Here is a 20,936-nt window from a genome sequence, read left to right as displayed (position 1 = left end):
AATTATATTATTATAATTTTATTTAATTGATAATTAAATAAAACAAATATCTAATCGATATCAGTGCTGAAATTCGCAAAACTTGCCCTGATCTGATTGATATAGAGAACCCGACCGTGGCCAAACCAGGGCCCTGGTCAGAACCCGGTTTTTATCGATTTTAATCGGGCTAAAAGAGGGCTTTTTCTGTGGTCCATATTGGGTTCCCTGTTTCATGCGATTTTGGAGCTTCCAAACACTTTCCTTTCAAAATTTCTGCACGGGTAATTAAATAAAATTCCCCTATAGAAATTGCCTTATCAGGGCCCTAGAAGGGGATGAAACGCCACACCTAATCAAAGCCACTTCAGAGCGACCAGATACAACTAAAAGGGTAGAAAAAATTTTATACCCCGATATAAGTAGGGAAAGACCCCTATTAGCACCATTAAAGCAACCCCCTCAAAAAAAAAATTTTCGAAAAAATTCAATTTTTCTTAGGCAGACGATTTTATTGCATATTCTTGCACAAAATACACCGAAAAGTGTAGAAAAAAATTGCCAGCCAGTTTCGAGTAGAGGAAGACCCTTTTTATGACCAAAAACGCATCCAAAAGCAAAAAAACTGACCAAAAAAATTCAATTTTTCTTAGGCAGACGATTTTATTGCATTTTCTTGCACAAAATACACCGAAAAGTGTAGAGAAGAATTGACACCCAGATCCGAGTAGAGGAAGACCCTTTTTATGACCAAAAACGCATCCAAAAGCATAAAAAACGTTCCAAAAAAATTCAATTTTTCTTAGGCAGACGATTTTATTGCATTTTCTTGCACAAAATACACCGAAAAGTGTAGAAAAAAATTGACACCCAGATCCGAGTAGAGGAAGACTCTTTTTATGACCAAAAACGCATCTAAAAGCATAAAAACTGACCAAAAAAATTCAATTTTTCTTAGGCAGACGATTTTATTGCATTTTCTTGCACAAAATACACCGAAAAGTGTAGAAAAAAATTTACAATCAGATCCGAGTAGAGGAAGACCCTTTTTATGACCAAAAACGCATCCAAAAGCATAAAAAACGTTCCAAAAAAATTCAATTTTTCTTAGGCAGACGATTTTATTGCATATTCTTGCACAAAATACACCGAAAAGTGTAGAAAAAAATTGACACCCAGATCCGAATAGAGGAAGACCCTTTTTATGACCAAAAACGCATCCAAAAGCATAAAAAACGTTCCAAAATATTCAATTTTTCTTAGGCAGACGATTTTATTGCATTTTCTTGCACAAAATACACCGAAAAGTGTAGAAAAAAATTGACACCCAGATCCGAGTAGAGGAAGACCCTTTTTATGACCAAAAACGCATCCAAAAGCAAAAAAACTGACCAAAAAAATTCAATTTTTCTTAGGCAGACGATTTTATTGAATTTTCTTGCACAAAATACACCGAAAAGTGTAGAAAAAAATTGACACCCACATCCGAGTAGAGGAAGACTCTTTTTATGACCAAAAACGCATCCAAAAGCATAAAAAACATTCCAAAAAAATTCAATTTTTCTTAGGCAGACGATTTTATTGCATTTTCTTGCACAAAATACACCGAAAAGTGTAGAAAAAAATTGACACCCAGATCCGAGTAGAGGAAGACCCTTTTTATGACCAAAAACGCATCCAAAAGCATAAAAAACGTTCCAAAATATTCAATTTTTCTTAGGCAGACGATTTTATTGCATTTTCTTGCACAAAATACACCGAAAAGTGTAGAAAAAAATTGACACCCAGATCCGAATAGAGGAAGACCCTTTTTATGACCAAAAACGCATCCAAAAGCATAAAAAACGTTCCAAAATATTCAATTTTTCTTAGGCAGACGATTTTATTGCATTTTCTTGCACAAAATACACCGAAAAGTGTAGAAAAAAATTGACACCCAGATCCGAGTAGAGGAAGACCCTTTTTATGACCAAAAACGCATCCAAAAGCAAAAAAACTGACCAAAAAAATTCAATTTTTCTTAGGCAGACGATTTTATTGAATTTTCTTGCACAAAATACACCGAAAAGTGTAGAAAAAAATTGACACCCACATCCGAGTAGAGGAAGACTCTTTTTATGACCAAAAACGCATCCAAAAGCATAAAAAACATTCCAAAAAAATTCAATTTTTCTTAGGCAGACGATTTTATTGCATTTTCTTGCACAAAATACACCGAAAAGTGTAGAAAAAAATTGACACCCAGATCCGAGTAGAGGAAGACCCTTTTTATGACCAAAAACGCATCCAAAAGCAAAAAAACTGACCAAAAAAATTCAATTTTTCTTAGGCAGACGATTTTATTGCATTTTCTTGCACAAAATACACCTAAAAGTGTAGAAAAAAATTTACAATCAGATCCGAGTAGAGGAAGACCCTTTTTATGACCAAAAACGCATCCAAAAGCAAAAAAACTGACCAAAAAAATTCAATTTTTCTTAGGCAGACGATTTTATTGCATTTTCTTGCACAAAATACACCTAAAAGTGTAGAAAAAAATTGCCAGCTAGATCTGAGTAGAGGAAGACTCTTTTTATGACCAAAAACGCATCCAAAAGTATAAAAAACTTACCAAAAAAATTCAATTTTTCTTAGGCAGACGATTTTATTGCATTTTCTTGCACAAAATACACCGAAAAGTGTAGAAAAAAATTGACACCCAGATCCGAGTAGAGGAAGACCCTTTTTATGACCAAAAACGCATCCAAAAGTATAAAAAACTGACCAAAAAAATTCAATTTTTCTTAGGCAGACGATTTTATTGCATATTCTTGCACAAAATACACCGAAAAGTGTAGAAAAAAATTGACACCCAGATCCGAGTAGAGGAAGACCCATTTTATGACCAAAAACGCATCCTAAAGGATAAAAAACTGACCAAAAAAATTAAATTTTTCTTAGGCAGACAATTTTATTGCATATTCTTGTACAAAATACACCGAAAAGTGTAGTAAAAAATTGACACCCAGATCCGAGTAGAGGAAGACCCTTTTTATGACCAAAAACGCATCCAAAATCAAAAAAACTGACCAAAAAAATTCAATTTTTCTTAGGCAGACGATTTTATTGCATTTTCTTGCACAAAATACACCGAAAAGTGTAGAAAAAAATTGACACCCAGATCCGAGTAGAGGAAGACCCTTTTTATGACCAAAAACGCATCCAAAAGTATAAAAAACTGACCAAAAAAATTCAATTTTTCTTAGGCAGACGATTTTATTGCATTTTCTTGCACAAAATACACCGAAAAGTGTAGAGAAGAATTGACACCCAGATCCGAGTAGAGGAAGACCCTTTTTATGACCAAAAACGCATCCAAAAGCATAAAAAACGTTCCAAAAAAATTCAATTTTTCTTAGGCAGACGATTTTATTGCATTTTCTTGCACAAAATACACCGAAAAGTGTAGAAAAAAATTGACACCCAGATCCGAGTAGAGGAAGACCCTTTTTATGACCAAAAACGCATCCAAAAGCAAAAAAACTGACCAAAAAAATTCAATTTTTCTTAGGCAGACGATTTTATTGCATATTCTTGCACAAAATACACCGAAAAGTGTAGAAAAAAATTGACACCCAGATCCGAGTAGAGGAAGACCCATTTTATGACCAAAAACGCATCCTAAAGGATAAAAAACTGACCAAAAAAATTAAATTTTTCTTAGGCAGACGATTTTATTGCATATTCTTGTACAAAATACACCGAAAAGTGTAGTAAAAAATTGACACCCAGATCCGAGTAGAGGAAGACCCTTTTTATGACCAAAAACGCATCCAAAATCAAAAAAACTGACCAAAAAAATTCAATTTTTCTTAGGCAGACGATTTTATTGCATTTTCTTGCACAAAATACACCGAAAAGTGTAGAAAAAAATTGCCAGCCAGATCCGAGTAGAGGAAGACCATTTTTATGACCAAAAACGCATGAAAAACCAAAAAAAATTACCAAAAAAATTCAATTTTTCTTAGGCAGAAGATTTTATAGCATATTCTTGCACAAAATACACCGAAAAGTGTAGAAAAAAATTGACACCCAGATCCGAGTAGAGGAAGACCCTTTTTATGACCAAAAACGCATCCAAAAGTATAAAAAACTGACCAAAAAAATTCAATTTTTCTTAGGCAGACGATTTTATTGCATTTTCTTGCACAAAATACACCGAAAAGTGTAGAGAAGAATTGACACCCAGATCCGAGTAGAGGAAGACCCTTTTTATGACCAAAAACGCATCCAAAAGCATAAAAAACGTTCCAAAAAAATTCAATTTTTCTTAGGCAGACGATTTTATTGCATTTTCTTGCACAAAATACACCGAAAAGTGTAGAAAAAAATTGACACCCCGATACAAGTGGAGGAAGTCCTCTTTTACCACCCGTAAGTGAAACCCTGTCAGGAAAAAATTCAGAAAAAATTCGATTTTTCTTAGTTTTCGTTCGCTGCGTGATCGGAACCCTAAAAATAAGTTTTTAAAATTTTTTAAAGAAATGTATTTTTGGGAAAAAAATTTTTTTTTGTGTGTTTTTTCCCCCCATAAATAAAATAGAAATTCGACGAGGTGAGGTTTAGGGCAAGTTAGCGCGCGACACGAGGGTAACAAAACAGGCGGCATTCCGCCTGAATAATGCACCAAGCCCAGTCGGTGGCTACAATATTACAGAGGCGCGTTCAATCTGTGCTTGTTGAACAATTCGGTAACACCCACGCATTAGCATTAATGTAGGATATCGGCCAACACCTGCGGTAATTCATAGGATTGCTCGGTCGTATATGTGGGATAGCCTCTGATATACTCGTATATATTCAAACGCGATGTATATTTATGCTTTACGGTACTATCTAAATAAAAATTAGGTTTACCCGCATTGCTGATATGTCAAAACACTTGTGTGTCTATATATTTGATTATGATTGCTGGCCTTGTTATGAAATTGTTATACCTCAAACCATGGATTATTATTTTTCCTCAATTTAAAAAAAAAAATTTCTCTTTAAACTACTAATGGCGGATTTATTTTACTTGAAACCATATAGCTTCGGTTTTTTTTTCGTTAAATTACTTGTGAAAAATAGTATTAAATTTATACTCGTACAATTTTTTGCTTTTAATAAAAACATTTTTGTAACATACACTGAAATCAGATATGTTTTTATAATAAAGTACAAATTCGCGTAGTAAGATTTATTTCAAATTCGATTTTGAATGAAAACTTGGGATTAAAATTAACTGAAAAAAAATTTATTTGGTTTAAATACTCGATTATACTTATTATCAAATAAATATTTATGTGTATCAAATAATTATTATTTGAGACAATTAAATTATTATTATTATTCAATTATTTAGTTCTAGTAAATATTTCTTTGATAATAGTCAAATAATTGAGTATTTGAATCAAATAAATTTTTTTTGTAATAATTACAAAAAACTAAAAATTAATTTTAGTAAAATTCTATTTGTCATAATTTCAGAATAAGGTATATCGCTATTATTGTTTGCTGGAACGAATTTGCTTATTCTATCTTATTATAATATTTGATCTTAATTTGCATAAAGTTTAAATATATGTATGCAGTTCGTTTTCACATTCTGAAGTACTTATCAGCGATATTCGCTGAGAGAATCTATATACGCATTTCCGTGGAAACAATTATGAAACATTTATGACTCCCTAGATTCAGTTGACTCTATAATTTATCACAATGTATTTGTTTCACTAGAAATTATTCTAATTCTGAGAATATTAATAATTTTTCAATTTCATTAATTAAATTATCTTTTGTAAAATTTTTAAACAATTTTTTTTTTTTAAATGAACAGGAAAAATGAACTAATTAGACTGTATATATATATATAAATAAAAAGCTTTCGCGTAAAGGATATGACTTTTCTGTTTAATGAGTGACAGTTATAGTTTGGTTTAAAAGCCGTCAGTTTACTAATCAGAATTATCTGACAATTCAACTGTCGTCTGGTCCTTAATTTCAATGGCATAAATTTTAATTTGACAGTTGATAAAGCGGGGGGGAAAAATAAAAATGTGCATTCTTGTGGCATATTTAATTCAGTAAATAATTACCAATAATCATACATGTTTAGAAAACGTCAAGAGACTTTTAACTTCTCTAATGGGATTCATTGTCAATAATAATTATTTTATTTTTTCATAAAAAAAACCTTTTTTTTACTTTATTTAAATTTTTTTTTTCATCTCTTTTAAACTAATTTTAATTTGTAAAATTTGTTTGCTTTTATCACATGAAACATTATATACCATTTTCGGTATATAAACGAAACGAATTTTACCCGTTAGAATGCAAACAAGTTTCGCGGCCCATTCGGTTCGCCTATAATTGATTTACAACTACCGCAGAATTCTCTCACTCTCTCTCTCTCTTTCTCTCTCTGGTTTTCACAATAAGGCTGACTTTTGAAACGATTTTTAAAGCTCATTAAAGCCCCAGTAATTCTATATAGAATAAGCCGCCTTTATAATTGGTAAGGACGTAAATGTTGAATTTCGACAAACAGTCGCCGACTAAAAGAAAAAAAATGAGAAAAGAAAAATATTGTCCATTAAATGAAGACTGCTTTAAATGTTAAAGAAGCGTCGATTCTTTTACGGTGGTTTATTTCTAACTTTGTCCGCATAGGATTCAGTGGGAATCAAGTGCGCGCTTTTCAAGGACATTTCTTTCGCGAATTCTCCCTCCTCTTATCGTCAGTGATTACGAGTTTTTAACGGGGATTTTCTCTCTCCTTCTCTTATCTGCGTTCTCTTATCCTCTCTACTATTTAACTCGGTGAAATTTTTTTTTTTCCAAAATAGTCGCGGAAAATAAATTAATTAATCATCAAAAGAAATTTTTTATTTCTAGTAAATTTAATTTAAACCAAATAAATTTTTTTTTAACCCTGGCGGGAATTGATACCACGTACCCGAGTACGAGACACAGCGCCTTAGCGACTACAGCTACACCCAATATTCAAAAATTGATTTTATTTAGTTCTAAACCGAGGAGAAATAAAAAAGAAAATAGAAAATTTATAAAATTTTTGTTTTTTTATTTGATTTCAGTGCCTCCGAATATTGACGATTCGCAAAGTTCGTCCGATGCAATTGTACGAGAAGGTGCAAATGTTTCACTAACGTGTAAAGCAACTGGAAGTCCAATACCCAGCATCCGTTGGAAACGAGATGATGGTTCAAAAATTGCAATCAATAAAAGTTTATCAGGTATGGATGATATTTAAATATTTTCTTTCATTTTATTTTTAATAATACTAATTATAAAAATTATTTCTATATATAAATCGTTCATTATTCGTTGAAATTATATTTTGACATTCCGCAAAATGATAAATATAGTATATTTTGTTCTGCAATAACTAGAACATAAATTATCTACTAATATATATATATGGCTACATCTACGTTTTATCATTAAATCTCTTTTAATTATACTTCATGCGAGTAATTATTATTGGATAATTATTACTTTTAAAATTTTGTTATTTTCAAGAAACATATAATGGAAAAGTATATATATTTATACAATTCTATCGAATAGATTGAAAAACCAATATAGAATTTTCATTTTAGTGATAAAATTCTTTTTGATTATTTATTGATATATAGTGGGGAAAAAAAAAAATTTAATTCCATATTAAAAAAAATTTATAAGTCCATATTAAAAATTCCATCTCAAATAATAATTATTTAATAAAAATATATATTTATTTCAAATAAATATTTATTTGTTAATAGTCGATTATTTGAATCAAATAAATTTTTTTCATAGTTTATTATTTTCAATTTTCTTTTCCATTTTTCCATGTTGCAAATATTGTGTCGTATGAATATATATTTTTCATAGAAAAATGTATACTTTCAGTGTCCGAATTGGAAGGAAACACTTTAGAAATGACCCGGATATCCAGGTTAGACATGGGAGCTTATCTCTGCATAGCCAGTAATGGAATACCTCCAACTGTGAGCAAGCAGATCAAAGTATCAGTTGACTGTAAGTAAAATCTCTATATATCCATAACAGATTACTATTTATTGTTCTTATATATATAATTTATAATAATTTTTCAAACAAATTTTTATTTGCCAATTTTCCATCAATTGGTAGACAAAAAAAAAATTATTAAAACTAAAAAATAATTGTAAAAATCAAAGATTGGGGGGGGGGGATAAATAAAGTACACACGTAAATAGAATAATTAAAGCAGTGAAGGAGAACATGACCCTAAATTATTCTTTACGAAGTGAATAATACTTTGTTGGATAGGAAAAGTGTATGTTTCGAGAAGTGGTTTTCACGTGTTAAGGGATGGGAACCGAGCAATTTAATAATGGAGAAAGGCGACGGGTGACAAAGCAAGGCTTTGAGAGCATTTCTTCTCTCGCTCATTCTCTCTCTCTCTCTCTTTCTCTCTTTTCCTCGTCTCTCTTACTAACATACAAAAATATACATCTATTCTTCCTTTACCACCTTCTAGTAACAACAAGTGGAAAAGGGGGGGTCTCTCACTCGAAAGAGAAAGAGAGTATGCTTCACCCTCAGGAGACATATAAAACCAAGCTTTAGTCAACCACAACACGCTATTACTGTTTTTTTTTTTTTTTTTTTTTCTTCTTTCTTTTTTTACTATCGCGTTAGACTATTGTTATGTTAAATTTTACCTCAGATATCACACAATTTCCCCACTCGTAATACCACACGCATTTTTACAAGTCTTGAATTACTATTCTTATTCCTTGAAAATTTGACATTTTTTATTAATCAATTTTTATAAATTCATATATATATATATATGGGACGTTTCACGTTAAGCGGGCCACCCCGATGGCCAAAATTGAGAGCTTCCAAAAAAATCGCTTATACCCAAAAATTATTCATATATATAAGTACTTTCAAAAAATATGTGGCCTTTTGAAAAATCCAATATGGCGGCCCTAATATAACCTACAAATGTGTCTAAAATTAAAAAAAGAGGCCTAAAAGTGCTAATAAAAAGGGATTAAATGAGGAAATCACCTATGTATTGGCGGTAAAATTAGCACTAGGATACATACTTTGTATTCCGCAAGCAATACCGGTAATTTGATATTAATTTTCAGAAAATAAATATGGCGGATCCAATATGGTGGAAAAAAAATTTTAAAATGCATCGGATTTGCTTGAAAGTTGTTACTCGGGGGTTTCTGAGGTCGCTGCTGCCGAATCTGATGTTAATTTTCAGAAATTCAAAATGGCGGATCCAATATGGCGGACAAAATTTTTTTAATTCATCAGATTTCGTTGAAAGTTGTTACTCGGGGGTTTTTGGGGTCGCTGATACCGAATCTTTTGTTAATTTTCAGAAATTCAAAATGGCGGATCCAATATGGCGGACAAAAATTTTTTTAATTCATCAGATTTCGTTGAAAGTTGTTACTCGGAGGTTTTTGGGGTCGCTGATACCGAATCTATTGTTAATTTTCAGAAATTCAAAATGGCGGATTCAATATGGCGGACAAAATTTTTTTTAATTCATCAGATTTCATTGAAAGTTGTTACTAGGGGGTTTATGGGGTCGCTGATACCGAATCTGATGTGGATTTTCAGAAATTCAAAATGGAAGATCCTATATAGCAGACAATAATTGTTGTGGATAAAAATTTCTTTATTTGTTTCCTTTACTTTTTAATACTTTATTTAAATAATTTTCAAGATCTTTTCATATAATGAGTATGAAAATTTAAAACATGTAAACAAATATTGAAATTAACTTAGGCTAAAAAAGAGTCTAATAATATTCATTAAACCAAATATTAGGCAAAATAAATTCACGAAAATTCTTTATTTTTTACATAAATTAATTTTTCAAGGCTCGCCGTAAAATATTAATACATATCAATAATAACTTAATTAGATAATTATTAAACCAATTGAGGATGAAGTAATTGATGTTTTTTAATTTTTGCTTCCTCATGGAGAAAGTATCTTTATTTTCTACACGGGGCAAACTAAGAAAAAATATTTTTTTAACGCACCATATAAAACTTTCTAAAAACCAAAAACCAATATTAGATACTTTATCAACGACCCCATAAACCCCCTAGTAACAACTTTCAATGAAATCTGATGAATTAAAAAAATTTTTGTCCGCCATATTGAATCCGCCATTTTGAATTTCTGAAAATTAACAATAGATTCGGTATCAGCGACCCCAAAAACCCCCGAGTAACAACTTTCAACGAAATCTGATGAATTAAAAAAATTTTGTCCGCCATATTGAATCCGCCATTTTGAATTTCTGAAAATTAACAATAGATTCGGTATCAGCGACCCCAAAAACCCCCGAGTAACAACTTTCAACGAAATCTGATGAATTAAAAAAATTTTTGTCCGCCATATTGGATCCGCCATTTTGAATTTCTGAAAATTAACAAAAGATTCGGTATCAGCGACCCCAAAAACCCCCGAGTAACAACTTTCAACGAAATCTGATGAATTAAAAAAATTTTGTCCGCCATATTGGATCCGCCATTTTGAATTTCTGAAAATTAACATCAGATTCGGCAGCAGCGACCTCAGAAACCCCCGAGTAACAACTTTCAAGCAAATCCGATGCATTTTAAAATTTTTTTTCCACCATATTGGATCCGCCATATTTATTTTCTGAAAATTAATATCAAATTACCGGTATTGCTTGCGGAATACAAAGTATGTATCCTAGTGCTAATTTTACCGCCAATACATAGGTGATTTCCTCATTTAATCCCTTTTTATTAGCACTTTTAGGCCTCTTTTTTTAATTTTAGACACATTTGTAGGTTATATTAGGGCCGCCATATTGGATTTTTCAAAAGGCCACATATTTTTTGAAAGTACTTATATATATGAATAATTTTTGGGTATAAGCGATTTTTTTGGAAGCTCTCAATTTTGGCCATCGGGGTGGCCCGCTTAACGTGAAACGTCCCATATATATATATATATAATTCGCAATTTTTATCACTAAAAAAAATAATTGATAAATATATTTATTTAATAATTATTTAATTGAATAATAATCATTTCGACGGGAAATATATTTAATTTATTTTTTATTTTAATTTCACTAAAAATTTATTTTCACGTATAAAGATAATTTAAATTCTAGAAAAAAAAATTGAAAACATTTTATTTTAAAATAAATGCATGATAATTCTGTATTCGAATTTGTTAAATGGAAAATGCGAATAATTTCTGTTTTTAAACGTATGGCTCTAGTGAAGATTAATTAAATTTTAAATTGCAACCATTGAAAAAATTCTCTTTTATTACGATGACAATATAATTTTGCGCCTCTCAAAATGTGCAAGCTCATGTCTTTTATTATATAACGTCACATCGTCAATTTATATCTTATACAATTTTTTTAACGTGAAATATTCATTCTTTTCGTTTAATTTTTATTTCATTTGATTTATTTATTGAAACACAATCCCCTTAGTTTATATAAAGGATCATTTTTTCTGCAAATAAGAAAATAATCATAAGAATAATAATCACAAATATAACAATAATAATAATAATAATAATAATAATATAATAATATATAGTAATATATAATAATAGTTATAATTAAATGAAATAAATATTATGTATTTAATTGGAATTGAAAATCGTCTGCACGCTTTTGCGACGAAAAGATTAAATGACATATAGCGCCGCTAATAATATTAGCGATTAATTAGTGCGGAAAACTGTCAGTGAGGTTTGCACGCAAGCTTATTGGGGTTGCATGAAATAATTATCACAATAGCTAATTAAATTACTGCTAAAGTGATTATTGACTCCTAAGTGGCAATTTCGTTATTGATCCCCCCCCCTCTCTCTCTCTCAAATTATATATATATGCGTTTTGCATTCAATCTCTTGAATAATTTTCTTCTCAAATATTTATAAAAACTAATTTTTTAATTGAATAAGAATTTACCCTTTTGAATTCCCTTTAACGTTTTATTTCTCTTAAAGAATTATTTTTCTGTTATAGAAGAAAGCGATTTCTAAAACCTTGGAATAATGTTTTTTAAACAAATTTTTTTAAAAAACAATGTAAATCAAAATTTTTAAAATTTATTATTTAATATTAAATATTTAAAAAATATATTATAATATTAAGTAATATTAAATTATTAAAAAAAAAAAAAAAACGGTTTAATTGAAATTGACATTCACTGAAAGAAAATGATTTATTAAATTTTATAAAAGCAGTTTACGATTCAGAAAAAAATGTGCTAAAAAATAAAATTTTTATATATGAAATTCTAAAAAGTTTAGAGAAACTATGCGAAACTTAATATAGTTATATATTAAAAAGGAAAAAAAAAATTTTTTTTTTTTTGAAGCATTGTTTAATAATTCTAAACTTTATTATATAATAAAATTTATATAATATAATAAAGCTATATAGCTATATACAGTAGATTTCTTTTTTTTAAGTTCAAATTTTCTAATAATGTTTTACTTTTTTCCCTAATAAGAAATAATCCAAGAAAAGTAATTTTAAAAAATTCAATTATTTTCATTTCTTGTGTAATTTTAATATCAGGGGAAAAATTAAAAAAAAAGAAATGACTGACAAAAAAAAATAATTTCTATTATTTTTTACTAGTAAAATTTTACTAAATTATAAATAAAATTTTTATTTTATTTAAATTAAAAATAAAATAAAATTAAATTAAATTAAATTAAATTAATTTATAGTAATAATTATTAGGTATTATACATAATAATTATTTCTTTAAGAAATGAAAAGTTTTAAAATCTATGCAATTTTAAATTTAATCTTAAATTGATGGTAGTGAATTTGAAAAACAAATTTTGTGCATTATTGGTGAGAATATAACGATAGGAAACATATAGGTGTAATGTGCAATTGTGCAGGAAAATTGGTGTTGCCTTGTAGTCACGTTTAAGCAGTGACTCACAATTCCTGTCTCACACACACACACACACACAAACATTTATAAACACAGTGAAAAAAAAAAACTCTCACTGACTTCAGTATAGCCAATCTGTTATTAAAATCAGCAACGAAGAAAAATTCGTGCCGTATCTTGTAGCCGCCTGCCGCGTGTACCGACAAACGTGTTACGGCAAAAATTAAGCCACCTGCACCTGTAAAACTTGAAACGAAATTACACCGGACCCAACGAAACAGAGAAAGAGAAAGCTTGACGCCTTTTGGCTAATCTTTGCCAGAAAATGTTTTGCTACTTTTTTTTTTTTTTTGCTTTCTTCTTTTTTTTCATATATACCTTTGCTACCCCTCGTTCCACAGTGATAACGCGATAAACGTTACGTGATCGGAGTAGTTTGCCATTTACAAAAACATAATTTTTTTGGTCCTTTCATGAATTTTTTTTCTTTTAATTTTTTTTGCAAAGGAAAAACTGTTGCCATAGTAACTGTTGCCATAGTAACTGTTGCCATAGTAACTAGTACCATAGTAACTAGTACCATAGTAACTAGTACCATAGTAACTAGTACCATAGTAACTAGTACCATAGTAACTAGTACCATAGTACCGTAGTAACTTGTACCATAGTAACTAGTACCATAGTAACTTCTGCCACAGTAACTACTACCATAGTAACTTCTGCCACAGTAACTACTACCATAGTAACTTCTGCCACAGTAACTAGTACCATAGTAATTAGTCCCCTAGTACCATAGTAACTAGTACCATAATAACTAGTACCACAAAAACTAGTACCACAGTAACTAGTACCATAATAACTAGTACCATAATAACTAGTACCATAATAACTAGTACCATAATAACTAGTACCACAGTAACTATAGTACCATAATAACTAGTACCACAGTAACTATAGTACCATAATAACTAGTACCACAAAAACTAGTACCACAGTAACTAGTCCCCTAGTACCGTAGTAACTTGTACCATAGTAACTAGTACCATAGTAACTTCTGCCACAGTAACTAGTACCATAGTAACTTCTGCCACAGTAACTACTACCATAGTAACTTCTGCCACAGTAACTAGTACCATAGTAATTAGTCCCCTAGTACCATAGTAACTAGTACCATAATAACTAGTACCACAAAAACTAGTACCACAGTAACTAGTACCATAATAACTAGTACCATAATAACTAGTACCATAATAACTAGTACCATAATAACTAGTACCACAGTAACTATAGTACCATAATAACTAGTACCACAGTAACTATAGTACCATAATAACTAGTACCACAAAAACTAGTACCACAGTAACTAGTCCCCTAGTACCGTAGTAACTTGTACCATAGTAACTAGTACCATAGTAACTTCTGCCACAGTAACTAGTACCATAGTAACTTCTGCCACAGTAACTACTACCATAGTAACTTCTGCCACAGTAACTAGTACCATAGTAATTAGTCCCCTAGTACCATAGTAACTAGTACCATAATAACTAGTACCACAAAAACTAGTACCACAGTAACTAGTACCATAATAACTAGTACCATAATAACTAGTACCATAATAACTAGTACCATAATAACTAGTACCACAGTAACTATAGTACCATAATAACTAGTACCACAGTAACTATAGTACCATAATAACTAGTACCACAAAAACTAGTACCACAGTAACTAGTCCCCTAGTACCGTAGTAACTTGTACCATAGTAACTAGTACCATAGTAACTTCTGCCACAGTAACTAGTACCATAGTAACTTCTGCCACAGTAACTACTACCATAGTAACTTCTGCCACAGTAACTAGTACCATAGTAATTAGTCCCCTAGTACCATAGTAACTAGTACCATAATAACTAGTACCACAAAAACTAGTACCACAGTAACTAGTCCCCTAGTACTGTAGTAACTTGTACCATAGTAACTAGTACCATAGTAACTTCTGCCACAGTAACTAGTACCATAGTAACTTCTGCCACAGTAACTACTACCATAGTAACTTCTGCCACAGTAACTAGTACCATAGTAATTAGTCCCCTAGTACCATAGTAACTAGTACCATAATAACTAGTACCACAAAAACTAGTACCACAGTAACTAGTCCCCTAGTACCGTAGTAACTTGTACCATAGTAACTAGTACCATAGTAACTTCTGCCACAGTAACTAGTACCATAGTAATTAGTCCCCTAGTACCATAGTAACTAGTACCATAATAACTAGTACCACAAAAACTAGTACCACAGTAACTAGTCCCCTAGTACCGTAGTAACTTGTACCATAGTAACTAGTACCATAGTAACTTCTGCCACAGTAACTAGTACCATAGTAATTAGTCCCCTAGTACCATAGTAACTAGTACCATAATAACTAGTACCACAAAAACTAGTACCACAGTAACTAGTCCCCTAGTACCGTAGTAACTTGTACCATAGTAACTAGTACCATAGTAACTTCTGCCACAGTAACTAGTACCATAGTAATTAGTCCCCTAGTACCATAGTAACTAGTACCATAATAACTAGTACCACAAAAACTAGTACCACAGTAACTAGTCCCCTAGTACCGTAGTAACTTGTACCATAGTAACTAGTACCATAGTAACTTCTGCCACAGTAACTAGTACCATAGTAACTTCTGCCACAGTAACTACTACCATAGTAACTTCTGCCACAGTAACTAGTACCATAGTAATTAGTCCCCTAGTACCATAGTAACTAGTACCATAATAACTAGTACCACAAAAACTAGTACCACAGTAACTAGTCCCCTAGTACCGTAGTAACTTGTACCATAGTAACTAGTACCATAGTAACTTCTGCCACAGTAACTAGTACCATAGTAACTTCTGCCACAGTAACTACTACCATAGTAACTTCTGCCACAGTAACTAGTACCATAGTAATTAGTCCCCTAGTACCATAGTAACTAGTACCATAATAACTAGTACCACAAAAACTAGTACCACAGTAACTAGTCCCCTAGTACCGTAGTAACTTGTACCATAGTAACTAGTACCATAGTAACTTCTGCCACAGTAACTAGTACCATAGTAATTAGTCCCCTAGTACCATAGTAACTAGTACCATAATAACTAGTACCACAAAAACTAGTACCACAGTAACTAGTCCCCTAGTACCGTAGTAACTTGTACCATAGTAACTAGTACCATAGTAACTTCTGCCACAGTAACTAGTACCATAGTAATTAGTCCCCTAGTACCATAGTAACTAGTACCATAATAACTAGTACCACAAAAACTAGTACCACAGTAACTAGTCCCCTAGTACCGTAGTAACTTGTACCATAGTAACTAGTACCATAGTAACTTCTGCCACAGTAACTAGTACCATAGTAATTAGTCCCCTAGTACCATAGTAACTAGTACCATAATAACTAGTACCACAAAAACTAGTACCACAGTAACTAGTCCCCTAGTACCGTAGTAACTTGTACCATAGTAACTAGTACCATAGTAACTTCTGCCACAGTAACTAGTACCATAGTAACTTCTGCCACAGTAACTACTACCATAGTAACTTCTGCCACAGTAACTAGTACCATAGTAATTAGTCCCCTAGTACCATAGTAACTAGTACCATAATAACTAGTACCACAAAAACTAGTACCACAGTAACTAGTCCCCTAGTACCGTAGTAACTTGTACCATAGTAACTAGTACCATAGTAACTTCTGCCACAGTAACTAGTACCATAGTAACTTCTGCCACAGTAACTACTACCATAGTAACTTCTGCCACAGTAACTAGTACCATAGTAATTAGTCCCCTAGTACCATAGTAACTAGTACCATAATAACTAGTACCACAAAAACTAGTACCACAGTAACTAGTCCCCTAGTACCGTAGTAACTTGTACCATAGTAACTAGTACCATAGTAACTTCTGCCATAGTAACTAGTACCATAGTAACTGGTACCATAGTAACAGGTACCATAGTAACTTCTGCCATAGTAACTAGTACCATAGTAACTGGTACCATAGTAACAGGTACCATAGTAACTAGTACCATAGTAACTAGTAACATTGTAACTGTTGACATAGTAACTGTTGCTATAGCAAACGTTGCCATAGTAACCGTTTCCATAGCAACTGTTTCCATGACAACCGCTATTATAGTAATAGTTGCTAAGGATTTTTTTTCCTTAGAACCGGTTGCTTAGAATTTTTTTGCTTAGGAAAATATTAATATTAATCCAATTAATAATAGCCAATATTAATATTGGCCACGAAATCTTGCAATAAACCCTGCTTTTCTCATATGTTTTTTTTATTTTTGTTATGAAAAAAAATTTGTTTATCTCTTTTTCAATTTTTCTCGTTTGTATACCTTTGTTTGTTTGTTTTTTTTTTTATTTATTTATTTTCATATTTTTTTTGCTTTCTCTTTTAATTGTGTAAATTGTAAAAATAAAATATTTTTTTAATTGTAAAAGAATATCTTTTATTTTTCTCTATTCTCTCGTTGTTAATTTTTTTTTTTGTTGAATATTTATTTTCAATTTTGTTCTAAAATATTTTTTTTTTTTTTTTTTTTGATAAAATTCTCTCAATTTATTTGTGGGTTAAAAAAAAAATTTCCTAACTGGAAAATCCAATTTGTTAAAAATGTTTAATTTGTAAAATCTCATTTGAAGAGGGGAAAAAAAAAGAAATTCTTTAAATATAAAATAAAAAAAAAAACAAATTGAAAAAAGGAGGGAAATGTAGGACAAATTATTATTTACCACCGAAAATGGAGAAAATTAATTGCTATAGAAAATAATAAAGAATTTTGTTGAGTGCCAAAAATTTTTTCTGATTCGATTTTTATATAATGTAGAGAGAGAAAGAGAGAGAGAGAGATTTTTAGTGTTAGAACTCTGGCAAATTCAACTTCAATATTATACATTTGGTTAACGTACCTCGATATATGCTCGTTGTAACATTTCTCTGTGCCAGTTGCGTTTCACCGATTGTAATTTAATTGTTCAATCCAAAGGAAATTGAACTTCTGCTTGGACGTGTGCCATCACAGTGCGGATATTACTGATCGGCGCTTCTAGCCTTTGTTTTCACTCAACAATAATTTCAATTATAATCTTATTAAATCCTTTACAAAATGAGGGCAATATTTTTTAATTTCCAAATTCTATATTAGAAATTATTTTCCAAAAACATCTTTTTGAAATAAAATTTCTTTTCCCCCCCCCCCCTCCCAAGAGGGGTAAATATTGCCTTTCTTATTTCATTAAAAGTTTCATTATTTGGAAAGAAAATTGAGACTCAAGTTTGTTATCTCTGTACGATTACCCATCTCATGCATACAAAATAATATTTATATATACACGTATAATATAAAAAAAAGAAATCAAGATCAGAGTCAAGATATGGTGAATTATATTCCATATATAAAAGAGGGGAACAAAAGGGGAGTCTCTTATCGTTCGTATACGAGTTTGCGTTTATTTAAATTTAAAACTGGAAATCGATCTTTTCCAGCATCCCTTTTTCCCTTATCCTTAGAATGTCACCTGCACCCTCTAATTCTCATCTCTTGTCGATCGTCTCCATTTGGCACTCCACTTCCTTTTCCTCTGCTTTTCCAAGCCACGGGGATATAAAAAACTCATTAACATGTCTCATATATTCTCTCTTTCCCTTTTTTTCATTCTTGGTTTCCTTTTGAAAAAAAGGTTTACAAAAGATATATATGGAGAAAGAGAGAGAAGGAAGAGGAAACTTGAAATATCAAAGAAAACGGAGATTGAATAATGAAATTGCATTTAGAGGATGTATATAACTTTGAAAGATTTTCCTTCAGTTTTCTTTTTTTTTTTTTTTGTTTAAAAAAATTTGTTTTTAATGAATGATGTATTTAATTAAAAATTATTATATATTAGATTGCGTTATTTCAGTTATTACACTCTATGAAGTTTAGAAACCCAGCAGAGATTCATTTTAACAAAATATTTGCGGTTGAATTCCAGAGAAATTTTGTTACTTAATTAACATTTATATCTCGTATAAATTAGAATTTTTTTTGTGATTAATATTCTTTATTATTTCCATAGGTACATATTTAAAATGAATCTGATAACAAGAAAGTTCGATTTTTTTTCTCAATATTGAATGTCGGGAAAAATAATATAATTTGCATTTTTAAAATACTTGAATATAAGAAAAACAATTTTAATAATAATTCTGATTTTATTTAAAAAAAATTTTTCCTTTCTTATTTTATTTCTCGAGTAAATTTTTTTTTTCCAAATTTTCCAATGAAAAATAGTGTGAGTAAAATATATTTTCTTTGTAAAAAAAAAAAAATGTAACCATAAGGAAATTGAGTAAAATTTTTTTTTTTTTTTTTTTTTGTTTCTCGGTGCATCGTAAATTCTCTTTTCAAGTAAAAATCGAGAACTTCTCGAAAAAAAGGGGACGACGTTTCTTATTTGAGTGAAATTTATTGTTTTTGAACCTGCGGGTAACGCGCAAATCTGACTTTTCATGGTGACGCTAGTCGTCATGAAAGTTTCATAAACGAATGTCTGCTTTTATGGTAAAATATAGGCTCGCAAGGCGCGCTTTCACGTTCAACATAGACTATATTTATAGGCCCTGGTGCAAACGCATAATGCGCGCGAAAAAATAAGATACAATCTAGAGAGGGCTCGAGACAACCTAGTTTTGTATAAGAATTTTTCAACTAAAAAATGTTTTAAAAAAAAATAGAGACGGTACGAATTCAACACAAATAAACTCTACACAAAAAAAATACTGCACCGCTAACTGTACACGAGTCAATTCTCAACAAAATTAAATAAAAATATATTCTTCTAATTAAATAAATTTCTAATTAAATACTACATCGAAAAATCCTACACAATAAACTATTTACTAGAAAATTATTTTCATAAACTCTACACAAATAAACTCAACACATTAAGATTTAGAATTAGAAAAATGAAAAAAAATTTTTTTATAATTCTACACAAATAAATACTACATCAGTAAATTTTACACAGCTATAAAAAAAAAAAAAAATAAATAAATTCGACACAATTAAATTTTACACATGAAAATAATATTTTCTTTATTTTCGATTATTTATAAAATTCTACACAATTAATCTCAACATTTATAAATTCTACACATCAAATAAAAATATTTTAATCGTACACAAATAAACTGTACACATTCAAAATTCAACATATTAAATGAAAATAATTAAATTCAAAAGGAGAAAACTCTACACAAGAAAATTCTCTACCGCTAACTGTACACGATTAAATTCTCAATAAAATAAAAATATATTCTACACAATTAAATACTACATCGAAAAATCCTACACAATAAACTATTAACTAGAAAATTATCACCATAAATTCTACACAAATCAACTCAACACATTAAGATTTAGAATTAGAAAAATAAAAATATTTTTTTTATAATTCTACACAAATAAATATTACATTAGTAAATTCTACACAGCTATAAAAAATAATAAATTAAATTCAATACAATTAAATTCAACACATGAAAATAATCTTTCCTTTTGTGTCGAATTTAATTTATTATTTTTTATAGCTGTGTAGAATTTACTAATGTAATATTTATTTGTGAAGAATTATAAAAAAAATATTTTTATTTTTCTAATTCTAAATCTTAATGTGTTGAGTTTATTTGTGTAGAGTTTATGGAGATAATTTTCTACTTAATAGTTTATTGTGTACTTAGGATTTTTCGATGTAGAAAATTAATTTAATTAATTAAAATTTAATCGTGTAGAATATATTTAATGTGTACAGTTTATTTGTGTAGGATTAAAATATTTTTATTTGATGTGTAGAATTTATAAATGTTGAGTTTAATTGAGTAGAATTTTATAAATAATCGGAAATAAAGAAAATATTATTTTCATGTGTAAAAAATTTAATTGTATCGAATT

The 20,936-nt window shown here is 30.2% G+C and overlaps 1 protein-coding gene and 1 long non-coding RNA gene across 4 annotated transcripts in view; one reads left to right on the top strand and one right to left on the bottom strand.

The window, feature by feature from the left end:
• LOC127277076 (uncharacterized) overlaps positions 1-20,936 on the bottom strand; it is a 98,148-nt gene that overhangs the window by 582 nt on the left and 76,630 nt on the right. The gene's annotated exons all lie outside the window — the stretch shown is intronic.
• LOC127277058 (lachesin-like) overlaps positions 1-20,936 on the top strand; it is a 218,843-nt gene that overhangs the window by 132,281 nt on the left and 65,626 nt on the right. For all 3 annotated transcript variants that reach the window (XM_051297888.1, XM_051297883.1, XM_051297875.1), the window contains 2 exons: positions 7,095-7,253; positions 7,912-8,040. In XM_051297888.1, coding sequence (XP_051153845.1) covers positions 7,095-7,253; positions 7,912-8,040 — 288 coding nt within the window. The remainder of the gene's footprint in view (positions 1-7,094; positions 7,254-7,911; positions 8,041-20,936) is intronic.

The sequence above is a fragment of the Leptopilina boulardi genome, unplaced genomic scaffold (genome assembly GCF_019393585.1).
Source record: "Leptopilina boulardi isolate dan_hultmark-lab unplaced genomic scaffold, ZJU_Lbou_2.1 LbouV2_110, whole genome shotgun sequence".
NCBI classification, from domain to species: domain Eukaryota; kingdom Metazoa; phylum Arthropoda; class Insecta; order Hymenoptera; family Figitidae; genus Leptopilina; species Leptopilina boulardi.
This window is presented reverse-complemented; position numbering and strand designations above follow the sequence as displayed.